The 25,509-nt window shown below is 43.1% G+C and overlaps 1 protein-coding gene across 5 annotated transcripts in view; it reads left to right on the top strand.

Annotated features, from left to right (window-relative positions):
• The window catches only part of FLI1 (Fli-1 proto-oncogene, ETS transcription factor), a 91,948-nt gene that overhangs the window by 57,805 nt on the left and 8,634 nt on the right, over positions 1–25,509 (top strand). For all 5 annotated transcript variants that reach the window (XM_009322599.1, XM_009322597.1, XM_009322601.1 and 2 more), the window contains 3 exons: positions 4,142–4,296; positions 7,690–7,893; positions 14,454–14,522. In XM_009322599.1, the coding sequence (XP_009320874.1) occupies positions 4,142–4,296; positions 7,690–7,893; positions 14,454–14,522 (428 nt within the window). The remainder of the gene's footprint in view (positions 1–4,141; positions 4,297–7,689; positions 7,894–14,453; positions 14,523–25,509) is intronic.

The raw sequence follows: 25,509 nt of genomic DNA, 5'->3' as shown, positions 1-25,509 counted from the left end.
TCCTGAAAGCAGGATGAGAGGCAGGGTTAACGCACAGTTAGATGCAAGTTTCAAGGAGCTCTGATTCTGTCCTGATAGCTCTGTTCCCTGCCTGTAAGAAGGAACCACAATACAGTATGTCTGTTCTTACTTCCTTCACTGAACAACAACAACAAAAACCCCTAATTTCAAGTGTAAAGATTAAAGCTGAGATGACCAAACGGGGACTTACAGCAAGAAGTGGCAAATATAAAACAAAAAAAAAGATGGGAAGAGAGGAGGAATGAAAGGTTAGGAAGAAAGGGATAGAAAGAAGGAGGAAATGTCCCACTGACCACAGCTGAGTCAGGTTCAGAAATCACTGAAATCCCTTATTTTGCTCTTTCGAATGAAAGCCAAAGGTGATTCCTAGACAGAGGCCCTGGGACAGTAATTGCTTTATTTCCAGGTATCTGGAGCACAGGCTGAAGCTGTACAGAGGATTTATTAGTCAATGCCAGGCTAGCTGCTTGTCCATTTTGGCCAGTCTAACATAAACTTTCCCAAAACACCAAGCTCTTGGCATCCCCAGAGACTGCTACTGGAGCTGCTGGAACGAAGAGTCTTTGGACTGACAGAGGGAATGAGTACTGCTTCATATTCCTTGGACTCTGTCACTGCCACAGTGAATATACTTAAGAGATCTTGTGAAAGCAGGCTATATCCACTTACCTTAGTAGATCTACAACGTTTTCTGCCCAGAACCTGAGCAAGTCCAGCACATATAGCCACTTGGAAGTCTGAAGTCTCAGTGAAAAGTCAAGGATTAATCTGGCAACTGAAATCCCCCGCACAAACCATTTCAAATAATGAGGAAATTTTTATATAAATCTAAGTCTGCTTGTGGGTAATGCATGAACTAAGAAAGGAGCTATATTCAATGAATACACTATTCATGGCTCGCAGCTCCCTGTTCTCATTTGATACTGTAGTTGTTCCCCACACTGAATTCTTCTTTGTGTTGCCCACAGCTACACCTACCTTCTGGGATACTGTTAAATCCCTCGCCTTAGGCTGGGGTAGTACAGTAATGGGCGTCTGGGAGCTGCAAAGATGATTCAGTCTGGTAGTACTGTCTCATTTCCCAGTAAAAGGCTCCATTTGGATCTGGTAGAAAATGCTGGATTACAGGAGGACACAAAAGCAAGGATCTTCCTGCTTGCTGTCATTAAAAGATTTCACGATCTTTTTCTTAAGGGAAGGACAGTTGGGTCTCCTGCCCAGTTAAGTTTTGCCAATGCTATTCCCAGTTATGTTTGTTCTTCTGCTATCGGATCAGTTAGTTCTGGATCCAACCATCCTGAAAACTTCCTCAGAGGGGAGGGGGGCATCTACTCAGCCACACGGGCACAACCGTGTCAGGTACATGGAGCACATTTAACATGTCCTGCAGGATTGACGGAGTGGCTTCTCTTGCCACAGTGGTAAATCAGTGGTTGGTAAGGACACACCTCGGTCCTTTAAACTTCTTTTCAGATCTCAGCCTCCGATACTTGGTTGTCTGTTTTGGCTGCTGAGACATACAGAGCAAGGCCGAGGATAAGCAGGGTCCTAGCTGCCAAACCAAGAATCTGCAAAGTGAAAAATCATCACAAAACCACCGAGGAGGTATCTTACAGCATTGGTGTTATTTTTGTTACTTTGCTGTGTCGGTCACGTGAATGTGCACAATACTTAGCAGAGAGAGTAGAGACAGCCAAGGACCCTGTGGTCTTTTCATGTGTGTCATTTCATGTCAGTAGAAAGCATGTATACTCCTAGGCAGATAAGCTTTTTAGAAGATGTACTCACCTGAGAGTCTGGATATATCCTGTAGTTCTCTATGAATATTATATATGTAACTATTCTATTATAAATATTGCATATTTCAACTGAGGGGGTTATTTTCCAGGGAAATTTAACTACAGAGCAGCGGGGTGAGAGTGAACCCAGTAGAAGGACCTTAGGCAGCAGGTAGTTGTGCCAGCTCTGCTAGCACGTGGCAGGTGCTGACTGCAGGGAACTTGAAGAAAATTTTACTGTTGACTCTGAAGAAGGGAGAAATTCATCCCAAAGGCAGGTAGGAATCCATACTCCCTCACTGCGTGGGGATGTGTGCGTTCGGGTCTGTCCCACCAGCTGGGCTGCCCGCACCATTTAAAGTCAGCACCTGGTCTCCAGGCAGGGCAGGCGAGGAGGTCGGTCACCTCCCGGGGACGGTCAGCACTGAGCCAAACAGAGTCTGACACCTTGAAGCACGGATGCTCTCACCATTTCACCGAGTCTTCTCAGGACAGCCTGTACCTCAGGAAAGAGTAAGATCCTTTGTGCTGCTTCAGGGCTTTTTCTCTGCCAGTACAGGCAGCATTTAACACCTGACACAGAATATTTCAACAAAAAGTTAGAAATGATCACACTCCCTGTGAAAACCCTGGTGTCCCTGCAGTTGCTCAGACTCTCCTCTGACTGCCACGGGGACATTAAACCTTCAGCAGTTTGCCTCTCTGAAGGCGGATTTTGGTTCCCTGCCTGGAAAAACAGTAGGCAAAATAGTAAAACCTTAAATTTGAACATGTGTAAGTTATACATCTTATTTCCATTTTCAAGCAACATTCCCTCAGCAAGACATGAGGAAAAAATTACCATCTGCCTTAGAATATCTCGGTGGAGCATTTATCTCCCAGCCATGATAACTGAATTTCAGTAATTTCTCCCTCCCCCCCATTCAGATTAAGAAACAAATTTGTTTAGCGTCCAAACTTGGAAGTCTTGCCAGCTGAACTCAGAGGGTGGGATTTGGTGCGCTGTCATAGTTCTTACCCTTCAGCGAATGGTTTCCTCCCAAGCCACTTTGCTTCTGGCAGAGAAGGAGGACGGCTGTGCGATTAAAGCAGTGGACTAAACTGCACTGGATATGGGCTCTGTGCTCACTTTGCGTAGAGGTTGCACACTAATGCACCCTTGTAAAGGTGAGGGCAATAACGCTGCCCTTCTCTGCTACATTCTTCAGAGCTGGGATGTGCTGTGTGCATGTGGCAGGCTGTGGACTGGTATTTTAAGTGACCTCTAGAGCTAAAAGCATGAGTTACTACTGCAGCTGGAGAAAAACAAAATCTGTGCTCCCTATCTGTGGTTTGGAGGCTCACATTCTCCCCGAGCAGGACAGAGAAAGCCTATTGCTTGCCAAGGGTCTGCATGCAGTCCAGGTCTTAGCACAGTGCCACCTGAGTTGCTAAACATTCCCTCCTCATCACTCCATCACCTCAGAAGTAAAACTAGGGCCAGAGTCTTTTTTGCACACCATTTCTGTGGTCTGAAGTTCTTGACTCACGCCTAAGGCACCTAAGATTTCTAGATTTCCTATCCAAGTAGTAGACAAGCCTGGGACTGTTTCACTCTTAAGAACAGACAAGATCAGTTATATTCAGCCCTGGATAAATAAGACTCTTCAGATACCATGCTAATATTGTAGTATTCTGCTGTGACTATCCTGTCATTTTGGCATGGGTATTTTGTATCCTTTGTTAATGAAATGAAGGGTGGTGTATCTGTATTTCTGACTAGCTCTGCAGCAATGCCTTAGGTCATGAGGTGAGAAGTACAGCCTTTCTGTCAATTGATAGACTCCACTATAACAGAGAGACAGTGTGCAGGGTTGTGTTTAACACAATGCAAGAGTGAAACAGTCCAACAAGGGCTCCTAGGAGCATCAAGCTGTATCTGAAGGATTGCAAAAATGCAACTGAGCAATAAAGGATGAAGGGGGAGTGGGGGGTGTAGCCGATAGACCTATGTGATAGGCACTTGCTTTTTATCTGGTTCGTGAATATTTCAGAGGTATTGAGTATGACCTTACAGCTACCATTGCCTTTGTCTGAAAGTCACTCTTCTTTGCACCTCCAGCTCTTTTTCCTCCAACTGGTTTCATTATCAGAGATCCCCTCCATAAGACTTGTGATTCATAGATCACCTTATGACATTCATGTGACAGGCCAGGAATGGCCTCTCCCACATGTAAAGAAACTCCCCTTAACTTTTCACCTTTGGGATACTTGCCATTTCTGTAACCCAAACCTCCTTCTGCTACAGCAGGGATGAAAGGTGCGCAATAATGACAAGTCATCTGTTTCCTTTCGCATTTCAGGGAGTCCCCCGTAGATTGTAGTGTGAACAAATGCAGCAAACTCGTCGGAGCAGGGACAGAGTCCAACCCAATGAGTTACAGCACCTACATGGATGAGAAGAACGGGCCTCCTCCCAACATGACCACCAATGAGAGGAGAGTCATTGTCCCAGCAGGTACCACCACCATCAAACTCTTTGTGTCGTATTTCCTTGCACTGTCTTAAATACACAGCAGAACAGATAAGGCATGTTTATCCACTCTCTGAGGAATTCTCTTTCTTACAAACCATGTAAAAAGTAATGAAAATATCAGAGTTGTTTTTATATCAGAATACTGGTATTTTCTATATCTATTCTGATATAGAGTTTCCCACCACTAGTGGGAATTTCCCGTGCCTCCGCATATGTTCTACCTTGAATCAGAATAAGAAATGGATAATTAGTGCTTCTTTTTTTTTTTTTTTTCTGGAATGAAGTGTTGGTTTGGTGTGTTGAACCAAATCCACCTCCTGTCATGTGTTAGAGGAGAATCTACAGTGCTTCCTGGGACATGCACGGTATGATCAAAGAGTGCAGTTTATAGGCAAGAATAAGCATGAAGTGGACCCAAATTATAACTCCCATGATGCTCTGCAGGATCCAGATGCACTTTCATGCCATAATGATTCAAAATGAGTTATTTTGTTTTCATTTTTTTGTTAGAAGTAAAAAACCAGAGAAATTATATGTTGCAGGAACTACATTATCCTTCCAAAAATTGTTACACAGAAACATTCCTATCCAGTTCTCTGTTTGTATTTGATATCCACATCTGCTGTCTGAAATTGGCAGGATGCTTTAGATGCATTTGGATAGTCAAGGTTGAGAGCTGCTGTGGCAGGCAACCGGTGAAGTCTGAACCTGGAACGAGAGGAATTCTTTTCCCTGCAAAGTTTATAAACACCATAGATATAAACAGGCTAGCCCAGGAACTTCCCAGCAAGGGAGATATTATGAGCCAAGTCCTGGCCCAACTTACGTACCAAATCTTCCACTGATTTCAAGGGGTGCAGCTTTTCACCCAGCGTTGTGAGGGTTTCACCGAGGGTTGTAGCTGATTCAAGCAGATGAACTGTTGGCAGAAAGAAATGTACTCGTGGAATTTAGCTCTGTTTTCTGATCGTGGCTTGACCACGAACAGATGACAATTCCCAAGCATTTGTTTGCCATTTAGGATGAAAAGGAAAAGCTTGAACTGAATGTAGTGAAGGGAAGCCAATAAAAGATTGACAGCAAATCTCAAAGTACCATTTAAGCTGTTGTTAGGATCTGCTTAGAGAGACTGGCTAACCTAATTGGTGACAGCATCAGATATGTTTTCAGCATCAACATTGCCTAGAAAGGTGTTAGCTGATACCAACTAGTCATTATATTATTAAAAATATTCAGGGGCGAACATTTATCCTGCTCTTCACCATGCTATTCATGCGTATTTAAAAAGACCCAGGGTGGGCTAAAGTTTAGCACTGTTGTTGAAATAGGGGAGATGACTTTTAGTGCCGTCAGTGGAAGAGAAGGTTTAAAATCTCCTCTTTGAAGGGAAGTGAAAAAAAGGACTTTTTTCCCCCTCATGAGCATCCACAAATCAAAACCTTGAGTTACTTGTGAAATAGCAGTGATTTACCAGACTTTGGAAGTCAATAATGAACATCATCCCAGATCTCTGGCCGCAGGATATGAGGCCAAATTCATCCAAGAAAGGCATTTGGAAATTTTAATATAATCCAGAGTAAAGATTTATAGCGCATTAGGGTGAAGATAGGCAAGAATAATGTCACATTAGGCTTGCAATAGTAACAATAACGAACTCTATTCCATGTTTCAAGAAGGCAGTTTTTCAGAGACCATTCAATGTCTTTTGCAGTGATAAACAGGCTGAACAAATATCTGAAATTCAAAAGTGTTTGTTTAAAGGGAGACCACAAATTCACTATGCCCTCTAAATGTTGGGTTTTTTTTAAAAACTCAAGACAAATAATTCTTTCAATTAAAAAAAAAAAAGAATCCTCCCTTGACACTTGCATTGTAAAATTTGCAGTCTTTTGCCAGGGCTTAGAAAGCAGAATTTAAATTAGCTATTGCCAAAACATAAAGGAAATCCATCTTTCTTTCCCAAAGCAGACTTGCAAAGGCATGGGGTTGTAAGTTCCGTGTTTAGAATTCATCTTTAAGCAACCCAGGTTTACTAGAAATTCAGTGAGGAAATGTCACGGTTATAATTTCAATATTCCTTGATCTTCTCCATTTCATGCTGTTATTCTGGAACTCAGGTGCCCGGGAATGCACCAGGTACAGCCACTACCTGACCTTTTGGTGTCAAGGGATCCCTGCAGCCCACGCACACACAGTTTATGGTCCTGGGCCAAGGCATTATTTTATACACTATAAAATGTGTGGCAGAGCAATTTCTTGTCCCTCCCCAAAGCACAACCTACCAGCTGTGTGATGGCTACATGTTTCTGATCCATTTTCTTAACTGCCTCGGGACCTGAGGTGTTTGACTTTTATCTTAGAGGAATGTACCAGCTGTGATGGACAGATCAAACGTCTCCAAAGTTTAAGCTTGACTTTGCAATCCTCTCCAGCCGCAATGGAACATGAATCTGCAGCTTAAATTTTGAAATGGGATGCATGGGGAGAAGCAGCACAGGAAACATCTGAAAATGCAGATATGCTCTGAAAATGACTCTGTAAAAATGGTATCGTGGCACAAATACTTGCTGGGACTTTCTGATCTAATGCTCTTTTCAAAACTCAAAGGATTATGTCTTTTTTTAACTACTGATGCAGCAAACCATCACCACGGGGTCTGAAGCTCCAGCCGGGTTCAATCTCTCTCTTACGTCATCGCTAGTAATAAAGATTCCACAGCTGGAGCTTTACTGACAGTTGATAATGGTGCATGAGACAGTATAAAATCCACATTGCCCTCCAATAGCTGTGTTGGTTTTACAGGGCTAGCGGAGGTAGAATTGTGTTCTTGTCAGCAGGGTGAACAAATGTGACTCAGAGATACATGGCAAGCTGTTCTGTTTAAGCAATAATATCTTTTTTCAGAGTCCCTTTGCTGACCGTAAATACCGCCATCCTCAGACTTTAAAATGCCATCTGTTGGGACTTTGTAATGCACTTGCGAAGGATGGTGTGACTTATATAGCACTGATGTAATTATATAGCATTGCAGAACCAAAGCTGTGACAAGCATACCCTTTCAAAGGGGTGAGTTTGCTTTTGGAAGCTTTTTTCCAGAGGGAGAAAAGTCACAGTCAAATGTCACTAGTATTGTTCCCAAGCACAGGTATAAGATTCAGGCAGGTGGGAGACAATCAAAGGAATTTACCCTGCCAGTGGGTCAGTGTGATCAATTTATGAGCTTGGTATTTTTTCATCTTGGCAAAATGCATTGGAATCAGTAAATTAAATCCATTTGTTGTGGAGACAATGGTTAATGCTTTGACTGGGCTACAGTGAGTGCTAGAGGCTTGAGGCTTGCATATAGTGTTACCATCCTTTGTGCTTTTCTGCCAGATCCCACCCTATGGACCCAGGAACATGTGCGCCAGTGGCTGGAATGGGCTATAAAGGAGTATGGATTAATGGAGATTGACACCACCATCTTCCAGAATATGGATGGCAAGGAGCTCTGCAAAATGAACAAGGATGACTTCCTCCGAACCACCTCCCTCTACAACACAGAAGTTCTGTTGTCTCACCTCAGTTACCTCAGGGAAAGTAAGTATTGCCCTGACTCATCCCAACCCTAGCGTGGCATGCTGATAGGATAAGCTGCCATGAGTACTGAACTTCTAGGGCTCTTCTTGCAGGATAAATAGTAGCAAGGATGAGGGCAAAAGAACAGAGAAAGGCAAGCAGAGAGAGCAAACAAGGAAGAGAGGAATACAAAGTGGGTTGGAAAGTTAATTTTAGTTTAGATGGAGTTAGTGGTGCTATCAGGGAGGTGAAGAACTGAGCAGGACTCTTAAGAAGATTAGATAGTCTTACAGATAATAAAACCAGCTGTGGCTATATGATAAAAATACATAAATTTGCTGTGGAGATTAAACCAAACATTAACTGATGGGTCACAAGCAAATTACTCCATAACTTTGCGGTTAGAGGGCTGTGCACTTTCCCCCAAGGCTTCTGGTAAAGACTGCTTCAGAATAGGACCCACAACTGGCCACAGTTGGAGATTTTCAATGTTCCTGGAGGCCCAGATTTGTTGGAAAGAGGAAAAAATGCAAGAGCAATTCCCCAAATGTAAGTGTGCTGAAGCAGACATCATGCAAGTGACCTAGTACTCAAAGAACAAGTTTTGCTGAACCTCTTTATTGCTACTCTCTGTCTCATGCTAGAGTATGTGATGGATCCAATGCTCCTTTTTTCTGTATTAAGCCCCTAAGACAGAAGCTGTGAGCAGTCTTCTGAGCTTTCTGGAAAAGCATATACAGCAGCCCAAACAGGAATGACCACCTTATGGTTAGCACACGTTCCTGAGGCTGGGAGTCTTAGATTCAGACCTTTCTAAGACTTCCTGTGCAACCATGAGCATGTCCAAATGTCTCCTCGTCATCTATAAAATGGAGGTAAAAGCATTTCCTTTCTTTGCAAAGGTATGCTAAGGATAATTGTGTTATAATGACACCAGAGAACTGGAACTAAATCCCACATGCTCCGATATTTTGTCAAGTCAAACAGCTTTTATAGGTGTATAATTATTTGAGGACTGAAAAATCAGGAGAAGGAGCCATAAAGCAAAGTGAGAGGGCAGGGAGAGAAAGAAGAAAGAATATTTTCTCCAAACTGTGATGTAAAGGCAGCTGAAGATGTCTCCATCTGGCCAGTGCAATAAAGCAGTGAGACAGCATTAATTTAGGGTGTTTCTTCAAAGCTGTTCAGTGCTGGTCTCTCCCTGCCTCTGCTAAAATCAGTGGGAGTTTTACAGATTACACTGGGACAAGAGTTAGATCACAGATGGGTGCCTCTGTAAGCCCCACCTTTATTTTTTTTGAGAAGTCGAGCCAAGGAAATGATTCACAACAAATAACCGAATTGTTGGATTTGAACAGTTTTTGTCCCTTGCGACTTCACAATAAAATAATTTCCCATCCAAAATAATTTGCAAATTTCACCCTGTTTCATCAGCAAAGAGCTGCTGGTTCACAGAACACTTCAAGATTATTGCGGATGCAAACTAACTTTCTAACTAAGGTTTGCATACAGGATTACACACTTTTACGGGAAATCGTAAGGCAGTTTTGTGAAGCCAGTGCTGCTTTGGCCAAACCTGCTGACTTTGGCTGGGCAAATCAGACGCTTTGTAACCGGAAATGTTTTTAAATTCCCACAAGATAAATACTCAAGTGAGACACTTGAATTGTCTTATTGATAAGAATTGAGAATCGACAGAAAGAGACCAAGAACACATTGTATGTTTTTTTTAATCAAAGAACCAGGCTGAATTTGAAAAGGTTGGCAGAAGACTTGAATTCTTCTGTTGCTTTAGCTCCAGACAGCATCTTCAGTGATAGTCTCAAGTGTTAGGGATCCCGTTACTTGGGGTGTTCAAAGAGGGTATCAGAGGAATTGCATCCTTGCTCTCATGGCATAAATCTGAAGACCTGGATTCAGTTGCCACCTTTACTATTTGCTGCTGTCCATTTGTTCAGGAGCAAATTCCTGATTGATCCTACCTACCTTTAGATACCTGAAGTCCCTAAATGAGAAGTCTGGTCACACTGGTCTCTGTTTGTAGAAAAGAAGCAACAGGGCACATTGAAATTCAGGATAGTAGTCCCCTAGTTCACACATCACCTTTAAATGCCTGAAATTAAGAGGGATAAACCTTTGCCTCAATTCCTCTGTGCTTCAGTTTTACTTTCTGTAAAATGGAGCTAGTAATCTTGCCTTCTTATTGATCTTGTCTGTTGAGATGGCAAATCTGTGGAACAGGGATTGTGTCTCCTGTCTCTCAAGACCCAGCACAATGGAGTCCTAATGCAGTTGCAACATTTAAGTGCTGCTGCAATGCATGCTGAATAATAATCATAAAAATATAAAGTTCTGCCAGGGGAATGCCTACAATGATTTCTATGCTATTAAGCTAGTGCAAAACCTGAGCAACTTTGCTGGGTTCAGGCAAATTAGTTATTCCAATTTTACATGGATGCATACGAAAGGAGAATTCAATCCCAGTCCATCCCCAGCTTGTACGATTATAAATTTCTCTCTGTTCAGCCCCTTGGGCTGTTCTAAGACGTCATGCGAGTGCTGTCCTTATTAAAGCAAGCTCCTGTCTGAGTGGAGGACGGGCAGCCTCTGAAGAGCATTCCTTTCCGTGCAGCTGTTCCTAGCGCTGCCTAATGACAGTCTGGTTTCTGGATTGCTGGTTAACTCCCTCACGGAGTAACGCCTTCGAAAGGAGCTTATTGTTTTTCCAGACTGACTTCCAGCGGATGTTTAGTGCCGAGCCTCTGAGCTCAGTGCCATGGGGAGATGGTCTTTTTTCATGAATTTTCCCCTTTTGTAAGGTTGGTTGTTTCAGAGACATCCAGCTTTGCTCCTGCTTAGGGTGGACAATACATGATGGTAACAAAACACAGGAGAACTTTGGGGAACTGCAGATCTATAGGCTAGATTACATCTGCCCAGTCTCTCTCTTGAAAGGTTTTTGTCCTCTCAGGATGTTAAGCTGGATATGTGATGACTAGTGAATCCTAAACTTTGGTGTTTGTTTTCCAAGAAACAAAGCCGATCTGAACTTTCTGAGCCAGGCAAGGAGACTCCCTGAAAATTAGCTTCCTCAGAAGGTTTTCAACATTTTACGCTCCTGATCAGAGTGAAAGCATTCTTAAAACTAACTATGAGGTACATTATTTTGGCACTTCTGAGTCCAGATTGAAAAAATAAACCGGTAACATCTGCAAGACCTCAACAAAAGCTCAGTCTTAGTTTTGGAGATAGAAGATTCTGGTGAGTTATTTAATATAGTCGAGACTAAACCAAACTTGTATCACAGCACCTTTAGTCTTCAGGCAAAACTTAGGTCTGGATCAGAATCATGCAGTTGTTTTCCTAACCTATTGGAGCAGTCAGGAATTCAGATGTCTCTGACCTTTAGGAGATTTCAGACTTGCAGAACCCAGTTCTGCAGCACACTCTATCCTTTGGAGTCTCTCAAAACACCCCCCCAGTAGTTTTTTCAGGGAACTTACTGTCCCCCGCTCAGATAATTATCTTTCTTTAAGTGTTTCTCCCAGTTTCCTTTCCGAAACTGTGAAACCATGCCTTGGTCTTTTCTTCTTGTTCATCCCCCCGCACCTTTGGACTCCAGACTGACTGCTGTGCCGGTATCTTTTTCAAACACAGTCTGCCTGGTGAATCTTCTCCAGTCAGCCAGTGGGCAGTGGGAAGGGAGAGTTGAATGTTTTCATGCTATGTTTGGGATGAACATCAAAAGAAGCCTGAACTGTCACCTCCTGTCCTTTTCCTCTCTAGTTATGGGGGGTCGGTTGTGTATGGTGTGTACAAACGAAAAGAGCTTGAAGGGGAAAGAATGAGACTGTGGTGAAAAGCAGAAGCAGAAAACTGCTTTGTGGTTTCGAGACATGTATTAATGCCAAACAAAACTATACTGCTAAATGCAGCCCAACCCTGATTCTACCAGGAGATGTGGAGGGAAGGCCACATGGCCTTCAGAAGGTCAGGATAAAAAAGACTTCCAGGTTAAATAGACTTCAAGATTGTGAAACCAAGATATTCCTGCATCTCAGAAGGATGAGCTGCCTTGTGAAAAGGAAGGCTTTATGGGGAATAAACTCTCCTGCTCTGGTTTTCATTCCTTTTCCATCTTCATTTTTAATTAATACAAGGGAAATAAAAGAAGAAAGAAAAAGGTGGGAGGAACCGTAAGATAACCTGTTTAATATTAATTATAGGAGAATAGCCTTGCACTTTATTAATAGTACCAGTGTTTCCAGAAAGAGCTGATTTCATCTAAGCTGTCACTGACTCAGTAAGGGGAAGGGGGAATAAGAACAAAATGAAAATTCATCGCAGCCAAAGTTTTGCCCAAGAACGAGTAAGGGAGGGAGCAGCCTGGCCTCTGTCTGTCTGTCTGCTTCTCTCTGTCCTGAGCTGTCTCTCTGGCTTTCTCTCTTTTCCTCCTTCATTGAAAACCGTTAATAGGAAACACATTTCCTTTTCTGTGGTGTTCCCACCAGAAACCTCAGACTGTCGGGCAAAGGTGAGAACTTTTAGCAATTAAACTGGGGGAGGCGCCGTCCCTTTCCAGTGGCTTGGGCTGCATTTTTTAGTGTAAAGTAGCTATAGGTTGATCGTACAGGCTTATTCAGTGCTATTCATCACCCCACCCCCATCTCCTCAGCCAGTCAGTGCAACCAGGCATTTGCAGCCTATTTAGTCATAGAAAACTGTGTTTCTGAATTCCCCAGCACTTCCCTGTCTGGGGCAAGCTAGGCTGGGCGTTGCATTCAGGATCTACTTCAAATAACCTGAAAAGGAGAGAGTGGTGGACAGGAGTTTCCCCACGGATATTTAAGAAAGAAATGCCACAGCCAGAAACCATCTGATGAAAACATGAGTTAGGTGGACAAAGCTGTTGCAATTCCTCCAGCAGCAGCAAAAGACCAGCGAATCTCTCTAAATATTTAAGCCAATCACTTTGGTTATTTACAACTTTCACAGTCAAGGTACCCTTGGGATCCCTTTGAACTCCTTCCCTTCTAGTTTATCATGTTATCCATGCTGGTCTTTTGAAACATCCCCTCTCTTGCAGCATCTAGTAGCATCCATCCTCCACTCCCTATGAGTAGGCTTTGTTTTCCAACACCTTCTACCTCTGTGTACATGCTGGCTTGTGCACGTCTTTGGCTTTCTTTGCATTTGGGGAAGAAAAGAAATACATAGGAACACAGGGCTAATAAGATCCAGCACCTGCAATGGCTATTACTTCTGGCAGTGAACTGCCTAATCCTCAGCTCTCACAGGAAAGTGAGACATACTGTGAATACAACTGAGGGGCAAGTGAGGTCAGTGTTATTTGGGAACATGTGGATTAGAGGAATGTGGAGACTGCATGGCTTAGTCACAAGATCCTAATCAGTTAGTATTATAGTACCTGCAAAAGAGGTATTCTTAGCCCTGCCAAAGAATCTGGGGATGCTCAGAGTCAGCGTAGCATCTACAGAAATCTATACTGTTCGCTGTGTGTTGCTTAGGACCAAGTACCTTAAATGGGATAGACTCTCACTGAATAGAGGGATGTGTAGATATGAATAGCAGAAAGTGTCTGTAAAAGCACTTCTCATCCGTACCAATCCACGGCGAGACTGCTGCCCTGCTCCAGTTCACACCATCAGTCCCTACCAAGAAGGGCCCTGGGCCTTGTTATCAATGTCACCACCTCATGCAGTGGAAACTTCTTCAAAGAGCTGTGGGAAAGGTGAGCCTAGAAGATCATGTAGGGTAAACACATATAACTAGACAACCATGAAATGTGTATTACATGCTGGCTTCCAAGAGCTCGCAGGGCCTCTTCCTTCATTTCCAGAGGAGTTTGCAGGAGAATCAAAGTAAAATGCTTACAAAGGAACATTTCCACCATAAACTGCAAAACAAAGACCCTTCCAACGGGTTCGTTTTTTGTGCTTCTCTTGTATAGTTTTGTTTCAAGTGAGGGTGGATGGAAAGGCCACTCTGAACCAAGAAAGCCACTTTCAAACTCCACAAAGCATGGGAGATGCTGGAATACCGGTGAGATTTTTGCAGCTGTTGGCCCGAAACCAAGCATGTGACACTCTAAAAATATTCAGATCCTGACAGTGCAATTCATGTAACTTCTACTGTATGTTCCTCAAACAGGAAATTTCTCTATCACAGCTAGAGAGAGAGGAAAGCTTCTTCCTTACCCTGTAATACAGTCTGTGCCATAGTAATTTCTAGAGGCTCTGCTGTGATAGATATTGTACCTGTATAAATGTACTATACAACCTCACCCTTTTATATCAGTTTTCAGTGGAGGACATCAAGGTGCTCAGTGAAGGAGGCAAATGTCTTTATTTTGATTTGCAAGTAGAGAAACTGTAGCAGATGTGTGACATACAGCTACCAAGCTTTTAAAAGAATTTCATATCCATCATAGAAAATGTGTGCCTAATTGTCTGAAAAATTAGGTCTTTAGATCTTAGTGATAGCATTTTCTACCTGCCTGCATGGTTCCCTACTGGCAGAGCATATTCAAACTGCAATAACTCCTTTTCTTTTCATTATAGGTAGCTCACTGCTGGTCTACAATACTCCATCCCACACAGAAGCTTCCTCACGTCTTGCCACCAAAGAAGGTCAGTCTTTCGCATATAAATGTCCTGGCTTCCTGTACTCTCACAATGTTTTTGATTGGGTTAAAACTAGACCTTTTATATAATATCCTTGGCATGAAAATGTTCTGATCTGCTATGCATGCACAGCATGGTTAAAATAGAATAATTCACAATTTGCAGCCCCATCCATGCTGAAAATCACATCTCCAGTTGTGCAGCCGACATTGTGGCATAAAATGTCTATCTGTCTTTTTCACACTTGTGTATTACTGAGTTGATGAACTGACGGCGTATTTTCTGTCCTTTATGTGAAACAGTTTGAAATCTCAGATATATGGCAAGGACTGAGACACTATTTCTCTCTGAGTGAGTTCATAGTTGAAAGGATAAAATTTTCTCACAATATCCATTACTGAGTAAAGGCCACTCAGGTCTTCCAAAACCATTCATGAATCTGTCAGCTAGTTTCAACCAGCAAGGAAGACCAAGTGTATCTTTTTGACACTTTCATTTTGGAACATTTTGATTTTCTTTTTGAAATAACCCCAAATTTTAAATCTATTAAAAATTCTGATCATGTAGATGGAGCTTAGAAACCTTGAAGTTTAAAAGTTAATAACACACTTGGGGCTCCTTCAGGCTTTTGAGTTTTTTGTATATCCTTCAGTCAGGTTTTTCAGGTTTTCCTCTGCAGCTACAGTCCTACTCCTTTTTCTCATTTTTCATGAAAAACTGGATTCTCAGTCATTACAAAATTATGAGAGTTGGTGTGATGGGTATGATGCACATCCCTGAGATAAGACAGTAAGTCACAGTCAGGCAGTTAACTGCTATATGAGATAACCCACCTAGAAGGAGTCTGCGCTCATGCCGAGACAGTTTCCTCACCTCATATATAAACATTTCTATGCTTTTCAGGAGAACATGGCTTCATTGATGAGCCACAAGTTTGCATTTCAAAGAATAGTGGGGAAAGGCAGAAGTTTTTTATTTAAGCAGCTGGAGAGAGAGAGACAAAACCCCCCATTTCACTGAAAGGCTACAGCAAACTGAGATCACACATTTAACAAGCTTCTGCATGGTGTGTCTGGCTGCTCCATTGACTAGCGCTGCTCTTAGAGCCAGCACTTCTTTCTCATTGCACCACGCTGCATTTCATCTCCAACATCTGTCTTGGACCCTGGACACAATATCAGGGCTGGTTTTTACAGCAGCTTCTTTTGTCCAGCATATAACCATCCACTTGAGCTGTCTGTTCCCTGGCATGCTGTTCTCTCCTCATGAGGCAGGCATTAGTTGATAAAACATGGTACGCTACAGAGACAAAGCCATTCAGGCTTTTCTGTGACTGACTACTTTGACGCTAACAGTCATCTATTTTAAATTAATAACAGCTAGGCTTGCTCCTATTTGAATAAAGTAGACACACATGCATGTGTTCCTCCACAATTTCCCCCATAAACATACGTGCACATCCAGGACTGTGCTCTTTTTGTCTTAGGCCAGGTCGTTGCTAAAAATAAAGGGAAGAAAGCTGCGATTTTTTTATTAAAGAGAAATGCTCTGTGTAAAATTGCACTCCTCTGAATTTTTTATACCCTTTATCTTTGCAAGTTGGGCCTAGAGTCACTCAGGCAGAAAGAAATTTGAGGGAAAAAATGTACCTCCCCGTCCATTTTTACTGCCCTCGAGTGTGTTTCTTTAGCGCAGCTGACAGAAGTTTGCATTTGATTTCTGTCAGCTAGGTGTTTTTATCTTTACATGGTACTTTTCATCATGTGTCAATAAAGGACTAAACACGCCCATGGGATAGTCAAATAAAAATTAAGAACTAGCATAGAAATGTTGAAATCCCACCTATTCCTCTTCCATTTCTCCTACAATGCATAAATTTCCTCTGCATTCATTTGATGTCTGAATGCTGTTCTAGGATAAACCGACCCACTTCAGCCTACTGTAACTGATTCATGCTCCAAATATTATTCGTGAGATAAGGTGACAGGATAAGAGACGTGAACATGACAGGCTGACAGATAAGGAATTGGGGGAGCAGAGTGAAGTGTCTTGTCCAATATCACAGAAGAAACTCATGGTGAACATAAAACTGGACTTGGAATTCCTCAGCCTTGGTCTAGTCTGTTAGGCAACAAGATTTTCCTTGCTTCCTTTTAAGGCTTTTTAATGGGCTCGCTTCAAGATGATGATATTCTTTTGGAAAAGGAATTTTAAGTTAAAAATCATGATTTTTTTATAAGTATTTTCTTGTCTCCTTAACTTCTCAAAAGATGAAACATTTTTCTTTATGTTAATGCATCTTCAATCTACTAATCCTGTAAATATTTCTTCTCTCTATGCCTGTGAATAAAAACAGACAAACAAACTTTTCTAACCACCTTCCCTTGAGGATTCAAAAGCAGGAGGAGGTGATGAAATAGTACAATACATGTCAGAGAGAGGGAAAAAATACTATTTTCTTCACTCCTCCTGTAATTTTTCTTGCACGTTCTCTAAGATCACATAGCTAATGCAAATAACCTGCTTGTGCAAATTCCAAGGAGAAATGCATGCTCTTTGCATACGCTTACACTATGCTTTGTACAACGTATTCCATCCACATACTGTGAAAGAGAACCTACATGGCAAAAAAAGGTACAGCTGCAACAGAGAGATGCAGATGTTTCAGATGCAGCATACGGCTCTACTCTCTCCTGAACTTGTCACAGACATAGCAGGGCATGCTCTGTAGCCACAGCAAGGTGTCACCCAGGAGGACAGGGCACCGCTTGACCTGTGGCCCACGCTGGCAAGGGCAGCACTGCTGTCACAGGACTGGGTTTCGTGCCATGGCTCTGGAGACAGAACTGCCTTGGCTGGTTGCAGCTGCAGACTTTACTCCCTTTTTCCCTTCTATTTTCTGCCCCCTCACTTCTCTTCTGCAATGCCAGCTCTGCGTACAGAAGAACCTGTAGCACTGCTTTAGGAGAGTTAAACTGCTTTCATAGCAGAAACAGATACTGTAAACTTACACAGCCGGTGCACAAAGCGTATGCATTTTCTTCTCAGATCAGATATGTAGAAACGTTGTCGTGTTCAAAGGACTCTTGTTGCCTGAGCTGCTTTGCTTCTCAGCCTCATAAACACTCAAAAGTATGGTATTTAGCGTCATTGGTACAAATTATCTTCAGCTGCCTTTGAGAAATAAATTGCTCTAATGAAAATCATCAGTATTTTTTGGCTAGAGAACAATTTTCTGGAAAATGAAATGAGGTTGCTCATTGCTGAATGGAAAGATTTGTGTCCCGCTCCCAGCGCTCCACTGGAGAGATGGTCTGTTTCATTTTCCGTGACTGTTTGGAGCAATGACTGACCTACTGTAGGTACCAGAGACATGGGAGAAGAATCTGAGACTACATTATCTGCCCAAGTCTGTGGAGATTTTAAATTGCTCGCCTTCAGAATGGTGTCGTTTTAAGTAGGTTTCCACAGGGAAATGGAAAGTATGTTCACATACAACAACATTTAGGAGGCCAAAGGGCTGTCCCTCGTATGGTCGTGAGCATTCGGGCCTCAGTCCAACACATTTTTAAAGTCCATGCTTACTTTTAAGCATGTTGGGGTCTGCATAACCTGCGTGTTTAACATGCAAGCCTAAATGCTGTGCAGGGTTTGAACTCAAGCAGGATAGTGCTGGCAGTTTCCAAAGAGGCAGAATCATGACACGTTGATGTGTAAAATTGCAGGTGTCTAAACAGGCACGTAGGACTGTCTGGTGTGGTATATGTGGTGCTTTGTAGTATGCGCTGATATGCAGTGAGGTGGGTATTTGTGCAGTGAGGTAGCAGAGTGGGATGAAGGAAGGCTCGGCTGATAAGGGCTACACCCGCGCGTCATGCGTGAGAATTTAGTGGAGCGATTTTGCGTGGCTGTTTGCTTCCAGATTACAGGTTATGTATGATCTTGTTTAAAAGGCTGGATTCAGCACAGGTCTTTATCCTCCAGCACTGTTCTCTGCATACGTCAGGCTCAGCCTAAGGCAATATAGTTAGCTTAGAATAGTGGTAAACCAGCACTAGCCCAAAGTCTCATAGATCCAACCTAAATTCAAGCAGAACGTAGGAAAAGCTGATGTGCTATCTGCATTTTCAAAGAGGGAAGAAGTTTGTATGTGAGTACATGAATACGGATGTAGGAGACAAATTTTAAGGATTTAGTCCGTGGCTATTATGTGTTTATGTTTGCATTATAAGTGTTTGTGTGAACAATAAGGATGTTTGGGTATAAGGTGTGTTTGCTTGTATGTTTTGTTCAGTTGTTGGCAAATTTAAGAAGATAAACATATCAGTGAGCTCTGAAACTCACACAGAGTGGTTTCCCATGGGTTTGTACCCATGTGAGCCCCTAAGGAAGAGTTTCCTGGTGTTGGAGCATTAATAAGATCTCTCTCACGCAGGTTCCCTGGTACCTACCAGAATATGAGTCCGTGCAGCTGCTTTTCTCGCAGTCAAGGCTGCAACCTCTCTCCTCTTTCCCCAGCAGTTTCCTTTAGATTGGTAGGCACTCTTTAAAACTCATTTCTCCCGCTTGTCAAATTCGGTGACAATTTTGGGTGACAGGTTCAAAAGTGTTTGGGGACTGGAGAGAGAGGGGCAAAGAGACCACAGGCACCATGATTGCATAAGCACAGTTCCCACAGGAAAAAAAGTCTCAAATTCCTGCATAAAATTCTTCTCTTGAAAAGGCCATTTTTCAGGTCTGAAAGGTTGTCATGTGAAAAATATTGACCAGTTTCAGTAAACCCTTCTTTCGAGTGTGTCAGTAAGGCCCCCTGTTCACAGCAAAGGTTATAAACCCTCCAGTCTCAGTCATGTCAGAGAAAAAGCAGTTGCAGCTTTATGCCCTCTTAATTGTCTGTACATGCTAAAACATTTGTCGATGATATTTGTGTGCCTGGTGATGAAATATCCCATTTTTAGCTCCGTAGCAGAAAAAGGGGAGGCTTTTTTGGTGCTTCTCTTATTGCGACTGTGTGGCCAAACCAGGGATTTATGATTTCAGGAGAGACAGTAGCTAGCGCTCTTGGATTTTTCTTTTTTTCCTTTCTTTTTTTTTTAATTGTTTTCCTTTGAAATTCCAGAGTTAGTGTTTTGTCTGCTTTCTCCCTGACCCTCTTCGGAGGCAGGCGTGTGTTTTTTCACCAGAAAAACTGGAAACAAAGAATCGTTGTCTTTAAGCTGTAGCAGGCAGGAAACCCAACTCACAAGGGATCACCCTGAGCCAGCGCTGTCCCAGAGTAGACTCCAGTTCTCTGAATTCAACCTGACAGCTTGTCTGGAGCACTTTCTAAGTAACCATTATCCTTCCTTTTCTCCCAGCAAAAGAGCTATTATTTTTTTGCCTAGGGTGCACTGCAAGCAATGTTATTGCACATGTGTGTGGGGGTTACACGTTTGCTGGGGTGCAGTCCTTCCCGTGAAAAGCTCTTGGAAGCGCTTTGGCTGTTTCCTAAAACAAGAGTAAATTTGTTTCCTGATAATGAGTTAAATGGGCAAATGCTGTAAAAATGTTAGCTGCAATGTCTGCGCATGTGTGTCTTCCCTTCCCTTTTCTCTTATGTGTGTATTGCTGCGTCTAGCTTTTTTCTCCGTGAATATGTGTTTCTTTTTCTTTACTTCTGCATTTGCGTATTTTTCAATAAGTGCAAACTGCAAGCACGTTAACTGTTTGGTTTTACCCCCCTGTGTGCTGGGGGGTAAAATATGCACAGTGCTGTTTGCATATTTGTTCACACTCGTATATGTGTTTTGGATGAATGCGTATATACCTGTGCGAAGGGTGCTCAGAAACGCACCTTTCAGAATATGAAATTGTGTGTCTGCATTTTTGCTGTTCGTGTCTGCAGCCCTGCGTAGCTCAGTAACATGTATGTTGACTGGAGAGCGTCTGCTTTTCAAAGCTGGCTCTGGGAGGGATTCTTAGGACACATACTTCAGTCTTCATGCACTGTGCATTGGGACTTCTGCTGCTGATATTAAAAAAAGCAACAACAGAAAAAATTCTCATTACTTCCTCCTTTTCTTCATAATGTGTCTTTGTAAGCATTGCACAGGGTAACTCAGACATGAATCAGGAAGTTCCACCGCTGCACGGCTCTGGGATGTTTTTCTAGCCACGCTCGCACAACTGGGGGCTGTCGCCTATGGCTCAAAGCAAACAGGGAGTGACTCCAAATTTTGGAGGCCAGAGCCGTCCTCTGAGTGGGGGAGCAGAGCTCCAGGCTCTAGAGTTGCGGTGCGTAGGAGCTCCTTCGTGTCACCCTGCCAGGCTAAGTCTAATGAAGGAGAGAGGGATCACAGATCTCAAGCTGGAGTGACCTGCTTTGGAAGGGACCAGGACTACCCTAAGCACGCCCCTGTCTCTGCAAGCTGAATGAGTCCCCTTTGAAAATCCTGAATCCTAGTTCTGTGCATGCACTATATTAAGCTCCAGATCCTGTCTGACGCTGGAAATAAGTGGGCTTCAGCCACGGTACTTTAATCCAACACTGGATCTGGAATAGGAGTTAAATCGGAAATGTTTGATTGCTCTGATCTGTATTTCCAGAAGGATAGCAACGCATAACCGGGCTCTCAGCTACTTTCAGAGATTTCCCAAGTTAAACCTGTACTTTGTGTCCATGCTCTACAACACATTTCTTATGTAAATCCAGCAGTCAGTCCCTCCTCACTTGGTTTGAGTTGACTTCAAGTCAAAAACCAATGTTGTTCCAAGCCTGGATTATGCTCTTTGTGTCAGTTCCTCATCTGTAAAACAGGCTAATAGCAATGTAGAGATGTTTGACAATTTTTTTTTTTAATTGTGAAATAATCAAATAGTCTGATAATGTAGAGTAGAAGTTATTCTGAAATTATTCTGCACTCAGCTAGTTGCTTCCTCTTAGTGGAGAGACTTAGAATTACTTAATTCCACATATGATCCCTGTACTGGTGATTCTTTAGCGCAAGGAGCAGGACATTGTCATCTTGAAGCAGAAACAAATGAGCTTGGTGCTTGAAGGCACTGGAAAGTCTTAGGTAATCATGAGAACAGTCATAGTAATACTGGTTGTGAATGACATACAGCGTGACGTATGGCATACGTGCTAAGCAATTGTTTTAATTAGCAGAAATAGTACATTGAAAAGTAATTCACTGCAAAACGAATGATGCTGTGGGTGAGATTTCGAGGTCTCAGTGTATACAGTTAGGATACCCAAGCAACTCATACCTGGGTGTATGCCATAGGGCTCAATGTTAAGGGAAGCCAATTGCTGATTTTCATGAGCCACCTCTTGTAGCCATTTGAAAAGGCCAGAGGACTCCTCATACTCTGCTCTGCTTTCTAGTCCTGTTCCACCATCTCTGCCACACACTGTCAAACCTCCTGCAGACAAATGATAGCATCCAGGGCCTTCACAGATTTGTGCTAAGAGAAACTGTATCTCAGCAAATCTCTTGCTGCTGACATTGTAAGGTTTTGCACCATATGTGTTGAGCATTTAGTACATACACTTGGAGCCAGAGTGGGCCTGAGAAGAGCCTTACAGACTCTACAACCTTTATGTTTGCTGCCATCATTTAAAACAATGCATCTAATGTTTCTAGGAGGAGCTGGAGGTGTTTTTGGCTTCCTTGCCCCTCCAGAAACCCACAGTCTAGGTTTCTTCTCTCCAACTGGCTTTAAACACAACCCCACCTCTTCAATGCAATCTCCAGGAGGTTAAATGACGGGAGTGTGAGGGCTGGACGCTCAGCAGCTTGGCAGGTCTCGCTTACATGTTTGGTTTGCAGCAGTAGTGTTTTTTGTTCCCATGCGCCTACGCTGGGACTTTTCCAAGATACCAGAATAGTGCCCGTCCTAGCCACCACACACAACCTCACTTCAGGAGGAAAAGCAGTGAGGTCCTATGCCCTCCTTTCTCACTCTCCCTATAAAGTAGTTGCCGCAAAATAGACCCCAAGTGACCACTTAGATTAATCACAAGCCTGGATCCCCTAGGACACCTGGTTCTGCTTTCCCCATTTAGAGAAGCTAATTTAAATTCCAGCCACCAAGCCAGGATCCTTTCTTCCTACTGAAGCAGAAGGACTCATTGCAAAAACCAGACTGTGTTCTGCATGGAGAATCCTGTGGATCCCATAGCCTGCTCCAGATTTGCAGCCTTCTCCTTCCCCTGGTTTTCTTCACCAAAATTTGTAAGGCCAAGTCCTGTCTGGAAATGTAGTGCCTGTGTTTCCTAACCAAATGAGAGCGGGTGTTCAGGAGCAGTTCCTTCTGTATTTCAGGTTTGGGAGTTTTTCCATCATGTGAACTGGAGTCATTTGACCTTTTTTTTGTAAAAAGTACCCCAAGATGCTGTGGTAAGGAATCCAATAGAAGATGGCTAAATGACTACAGTCAGTGCTGCTGTTGTTATGCAGCTGCGTCAGCAAGTCAGACTCCGTCAGAGCCTGCCGCTGTGCTTCAAAGGGAAATGGAGGCAGTGTTAGTAAGCGGTCAGACAATTCACTGAGGCTTGGGAAAACTTACCTTTACTTTCTTCCTGGCTCTCTCCCCATGGCTTAGGACAAACCACTTTCCATCCTTTGGCTTCCTAAACTCCTTGGAGGTATCAGCTCTGTTAGGCAAAGATTGGTGAGCTCTTTCTATTGCTTAGCACCTCCCATGCTGGGGAATCTAGACACCCCCATGAGTTTGCTGCACGTTTGTTTCCCCAGACATCTTCTACAAAAGTTAACCCAGGCATGACTCTGCCCACGGGTCTGACAGAGGGAGCTAATGTTCAGACCAGTCACCCCGCACCTTGACAGTGAGACCCAGCAGTTCATAAAACAGACAGTGCCTGGCTGGAAAAGAGCTGCCGCTGCTGCCAGTGATGCCACGAGTACGATAAATACACCATGCTATTCCTTCCCAGCCTTGCTTGCAGTTAAGGGCACTATGCCAGCATAGATGGCATTTCAAATAAGATTCCCCTACAGTGCCTATAAAGCATTTAGTCCATAAATGACCCACCCCACTGTATCCATCCTAGAACAAAAAGGCCTGAAAAATGAGGATATTACAGGCCCAGTGCCTATTGTTCTCCTGGAAAACCTTATCAAGGCTGGTAGCGCAAAATAGTGCCTGAATCTGGTTTGACTGAAAAAGCTCCTATGGAGAGAGCAGCATGAAGGGGCTGTCAGCACTCACCGAGCAGCTCAGGAAGCACAGGGACTGTGAGCCTATTGTTTAGCTGAAATTCCCCCCCTCCTTGCTTCTCCCCTCCGTCCCAAGCTTTCAGATTTATAAAACACCATTGTTATTTTAAATTTTTAAGAACTCTTTAAAGCTTATCAGAGAGGGTTTGCTCTCTAATACATCATATCTTAAACACAGATTCCCTAATGGCTTGTTCATTGGACTGCATTGAAGCTGAAAGGACTGCTAGGCATCTGGGATGGTCTTCACTGTGGTGTGGAAATCTGCCTGGGGATTTTAAGCCCGGTTTCCTAGGGATACGAGCGTGTCTGTCCATCTGCCCCTAGTCCACAACAATATTTGAGCCTACTAGTCTGTTTAGACTAAATATGATCCAGAGGTACGGGGAACAGGAGCAAAGTAGCACTCAAGCTGTGAGATGAGGGGGGCAGGTCTGTAAAGGTGGACTGGGGGTTCAGTGGAGCCTGCCTTATCTTCCCGACTGCAGTGCCATACCTCCTACACTTACACAGCACAACGTGCAGCTGTTCTCCTCCTCCATGTCCCACAATCTCAACCAGGGGATCCCTGGGACACACTCCTCAGTTTCTTCCCCACATCAAGTCCTTCCTTTGTTGTGCCAGACAGTCTGACAAGAAGAAACTGCAGAGGTTTGGATAATTTAGCTCGTCTCTTGGCCTTTATAGGGCAGCCTGCCTAATGCCCAGTCTTGATCTTGCTAGTTTTGCCATGTTCTAAGCCTTTTCTCAGCCTTCTACATAGCCTAGCAGCCTGTTTTACTGCTGTGTTAATTCTGATTTACATCTAATTCCAGAGGAAACAATAGACTTTGAAAGGGGAGTTGCACAGCAGAGGATGAGAACTTCCAAATGGCACAGAGGGTGGCGAGGCAGGAGCTGGGGGAGACCTGGGGTGAGAAAGTATAGATGAAGGTTAGAAAGGATCCAGAAACCATGCTACATGGTCTGTTCCACACAGCCTGATTTCTGGGAAAGCCACTTTGTCTGGAAAAGGCAGCTAAAGCCTGAGGAAAATGCGTTTATGCATGTAAATTAATAAAATTATATTTAACCTTCTTCCCAGGCGCGCTGTGAGTGTGAATGTTTGCAAAGCTGTGAGATCCTTGGTTGAAAGGTGCTGTGAAAGTGCAAAGCATTATTAATATCCTTTACCTTACTCATAATAGAGTATGCATTCATTCTGGGGAATTTCTGGACATAAACCAGACAGCTGCAGAATGACATTTCTTGAAAGCATCTATGATTTATTTTCTGCTCTTTAATTCCATTTTGTATTGAACACACATTTGTCATAGGACTGTTGTTCCACTGGGCCTTTTAAGTCTAAAACAGACTTGGGGACCTGATCCTTAGCTGGTATAAATTTGCCCCTAACTTCACTGTAGCTATTTGCTGATTTACACCAGAAGACAACCTCAGTCCAAGTCTTTTAATTGAATTTCCATAGCACGGCAAGTTTTGGTGTAAAATCCAAGTGGTTTTAATGACAGATAAGACTCTCCCTGTAACTAACCGTCTGGCTGGAGTTCTGTAGGATCTCTTTGAGCCACTGGGCGTCAGGTCCTGGGAACGATATTGCTTTTGCAGAAACTCGAGTCTCTGGATAGGTTCCCTGGCTCTGCCTTTTCCATTTTGTTTTAAACACATTCAGCTTTAGAGTCTGGGCCTGGAAGCCGGGAGGGCTGGTGCGGTTCTTTCACGTTGCACGGATTTTTGAGAAAACAAAACAAAAATACCTTAGTGGATTTGGA

This window comes from Pygoscelis adeliae, unplaced genomic scaffold (genome assembly GCF_000699105.1).
Source record: "Pygoscelis adeliae isolate BGI_AS28 unplaced genomic scaffold, ASM69910v1 Scaffold224, whole genome shotgun sequence".
In the NCBI taxonomy this organism is placed as follows: Eukaryota; Metazoa; Chordata; class Aves; order Sphenisciformes; family Spheniscidae; genus Pygoscelis; species Pygoscelis adeliae.
This window is presented reverse-complemented; position numbering and strand designations above follow the sequence as displayed.